Consider the following 3,457-nt stretch of genomic DNA (forward strand, 5'->3'; position numbering starts at 1 on the left):
CGACTGTCGCTCTTGTCAACTTCAAATGTACGCTCTGCCTTGATGCAGTATGTCACAAGTGCATTTCTACACTCACTCATGGACGCAAAGATGGTACCTTCTTCCATCTGAGGGTTTGCAGGGTCCCATTCAATAGCTGGAAGGTCTTCGTCCTCAACCTCCTCATCATCAATCACAAAAGCCTCATTGTCAGACTCATCTCGGTTTTCAGCCCGACATGGCCGTCTTAAATTCTGCACAACATCAGAATATCGCCTCTCTTCATCATCGATGTATTCAGGCTCCACTACTCTTGGGACCCTGCCGGTGCCCATGTTTGACGAGCCACCACGTCGTCGTGCACTAACTGAAGCTCCCCTAACTGAACTGTTCTGGCTAGAGCTGCTATTACGACGACATGAATTTGTCCGAGAAGGTCCAACTGCCAGCACAACCACATCATTTTGCAGCCTCACATGAAATTGCTCTTTCTCCCTATGCTTAGCAAACATGGTAGCGAGCTCTTCATCATTACTAACTTTCACCCAATCACTTCCCCCATCGTAGTATCTGAATTTCACTTCATCATGCATACCCCAAGGATATGGGCCGCTAATTACCTCCCCAAATTGTCTAAAACTCCAATTACAATCCATTGGCAACCGATAATCAAACCCTCCTTGGAATTTCTTTTGATCCTTTGCATCCACAATGAATCGCTCCCTTCTAATATTCACCAAGAAAGCAAACCGCAATTCCATCCTAATCAACCAAAAACAGAGAGGCAATGAGCACACCAAAAGCAAAATTAAACGCAATGAGCACTCCATGTCAAATCGACTATTGCACTGCACAAGAAAGCTCAATAGGAACAAGGCTTACCCCTCGGGAACCCAGTCGTGGACGCGGCGGGTCTCCGGCCCGACGCCTGCCTCGCCAAGGTCGTCGCCGCCACTAGCCATTTCGTCGAGCAGGTGGAGGGCGCAGTGGCGGAACGAGCGACTACGCCGCAAGACGGTGGGGGCAGAGCAGGTGGCGGTGGAGCAGGTGGCGGTGGAGCAGGTGTCCACGTGGGACGGCCGCGCGGCGGCGCAGGTGGTGGCGTCGCAGGTGGTGCCGGCAGGGGCGCGAGTGGTGGTGGGTGCAGCGGATCGGTGTGTGGCTGTGTGGCGGGAGCAGGGGTAATTCGGTCTTCACCAATTTGTCATTGCACGGTCCTACCTGTAAGATCCGGCCCCACTTTCAGTAACGGCACGGGACGAAAACGTTTGAAACCTGGCCGTTTGGCCTCGACAGAGCAGTTGCACCAGAAGCGGTGGCAAAACTGAGCACCATTCTGCTAGTGGCAAAACTGAGTGTTGCGCGGGCTGTAGTGGCAAACCAATAATTAACCCTAAGTTTATCTAGAAGCTACTAGTTCCTTTGAGGCAAAATAAATTAAGATGACAACCAAAGAAGGCCCATTTCTTGCTGGCACGCAGATGCCGTAGTCAATAGATACAAAAATAAGACTTAAAATAGTGTATTTATTAGGTCTTTATATCATTCACTAATTAGTTGCATAGTTAGAAAGGAAGAGAAGTCGACTACGCATTGTTGCTTTACCAGAAAGCAACCATATCTCAACTGAACTATACTTTAAAAGTAACACGTTGGATTTAAAATTGCCATTGGAGGGAAGATGACCAATTCTAGGAATCGTGTACATGCAACAATGCCCATTCCGAACACACTTGTTCGCCTACAAATAGCGGTGCAGAAGTAGAGCCTAAGCATTGTGCTCACCATCCCAAAGCAAAGCAAGTCTAAACCTTTCATCCAGAGCAGTGAGCTTACAGCAAAGGTAAGGATGTCTTGCAACTGTGGATCAAGCTGCGGCTGCGGCTCAAACTGCAACTGCGGGTATGCATTTGCTTCTCTCTTTCAAATACAAAAGGTTCCTGCTAGCTACATTAAGTTTCTGCTGAATAATTGACTGCTCTGATTAGTTTGATTTTGCCAATTGCAGCAAGATGTACCCTGACTTGGAAGAGAAGAGGGGCGCCACCATGCAGGCCACCGTCGTCGTCCTCGGCGCTGGGCCTGCCAAGGCGCAGTTTGAGGAGGCCGCCGAGTCCGTCGAGGCTGGCCATGGTTGCAGCTGCGGTGCCAACTGCAAGTGCAACCCTTGCAACTGCTAAGATGCAAGCGGTCGATGCGCTTGCGGTGATCGTGCCGTGTGTGATGGAGTGAATAAAGGAACCGGCGCTGGCCATCTTGTTGATGATGTGGTGTGTTTTGCTCTTGGTGTCCTACGTTGTGATTTCTGTCATGTAAACTGTGTTTGGTGTGCGCGAGCCTGTGTGGTGTGTGCATGTATATTTGTAATGGCCCATCTGAATTGAATATGACAAACAGGTTCGTATAAACTTCTGCAGGCCCAGGTCTCTCAAATAGGGTCATGTAATCTGTAAACATAAGGGTGTGACTATTTCTTAGTCGACTCGTTCTCAGTCAATGTCATCAAATTATGTTGCAACTAATGATTAGCACGAATCACGATGCAAATTAAATGATATAGGATTTGACTTAGCACGTAGGCTAGCTGAGAACTAGAAAATCCCTAAAAATAATCAATATTCTTTCTCCCAGAATTTATCTCATACGTCTACCATCTTCTAAGCGGAGAATTAGAAATTCAAACAGTCTCAAATGTACACACATTACTTTTTTTTAGAAGATAAAGTATGTGTAAGTTTTATATAAATTTGTATTAAAACATAGCTCACAGCCATAAGTTAATCTCATAATTAATTAGTAAAATTTGTTTGGAGGTACATTTATCACTTAAAACATAGCTCACTTATGCCAGCGTCTTATGGAGGTACATTTATCAGATAACCCGGACAAATTTGTTTGGAAACTCACAGAGTCAGGGAATTTTACGGTTAAATCTATGTATCTTGACTTAATGAATGGTCAAGTTAGATATTTACGTAAATATTTGTGGAAGTTAAAAATCCCTCTAAAAATTAAGATCTTCTTGTGACTTCTTAATAATAAGGTGTTGCTTACTAAAGATAATTTGGCAAAACGCAATTGGAATGGGTATCAAAAGTGTTGTTTTTTTTATTCTTTAGAGACTGTGCAACACTTGTTCCTTTCATGTCATTTTGCTAAAATCGTTTGGCGCATGATATACTTTACTTACAACATAACACCGCCTGCTAATATTACTAATATGTTTGGTAATTAGCTTAATGGGGTAAAAAGGGATGATAAACCTCGGATACGGATAGGTGTATCAGCTTTATGCTGGTCCATTTGGACTAGTAGAAATGACATTATTTTTAATAGACATAAGGATACAATTTTTTTGCAGGTTATCAGGCGAACAGCGCATTGGATACAACAATGGGCCTACCTTCTCCCAGTGGATCAGCGGGAGAGTATGGTTACTGAATGCAACCGTCTGCTAACGGTTACACATGATTGTTAT

General features: G+C 44.8%; 1 protein-coding gene across 1 annotated transcript; it reads left to right on the plus strand.

The window, feature by feature from the left end:
• The first annotated feature begins 1,828 nt into the window (after positions 1–1,828).
• On the plus strand, positions 1,829–2,175 carry LOC124705482 (metallothionein-like protein 1). Its single transcript, XM_047237196.1, has 2 exons — positions 1,829–1,881; positions 1,988–2,175. The coding sequence occupies exons 1-2, from the start codon at positions 1,829–1,831 to the stop codon at positions 2,157–2,159; spliced, it is 225 nt and encodes a 74-aa protein (XP_047093152.1). The 3' UTR covers positions 2,160–2,175.
• The last annotated feature ends 1,282 nt before the right edge of the window (positions 2,176–3,457 follow it).

Source organism: Lolium rigidum, chromosome 4 (assembly GCF_022539505.1).
Source record: "Lolium rigidum isolate FL_2022 chromosome 4, APGP_CSIRO_Lrig_0.1, whole genome shotgun sequence".
NCBI classification, from domain to species: Eukaryota; Viridiplantae; Streptophyta; class Magnoliopsida; order Poales; family Poaceae; genus Lolium; species Lolium rigidum.

Coding starts and splice junctions, on each gene's coding strand:
- LOC124705482 (XM_047237196.1), top strand. CDS start 1,829: ATGTCTTGCAACTGTGGATCAAGCTGCGGCTGCGGCTCAAACTGCAAC. Junction 1,882..1,987: donor GGCTCAAACTGCAACTGCGG/GTATGCATTTGC, acceptor TGCCAATTGCAG/CAAGATGTACCCTGACTTGG.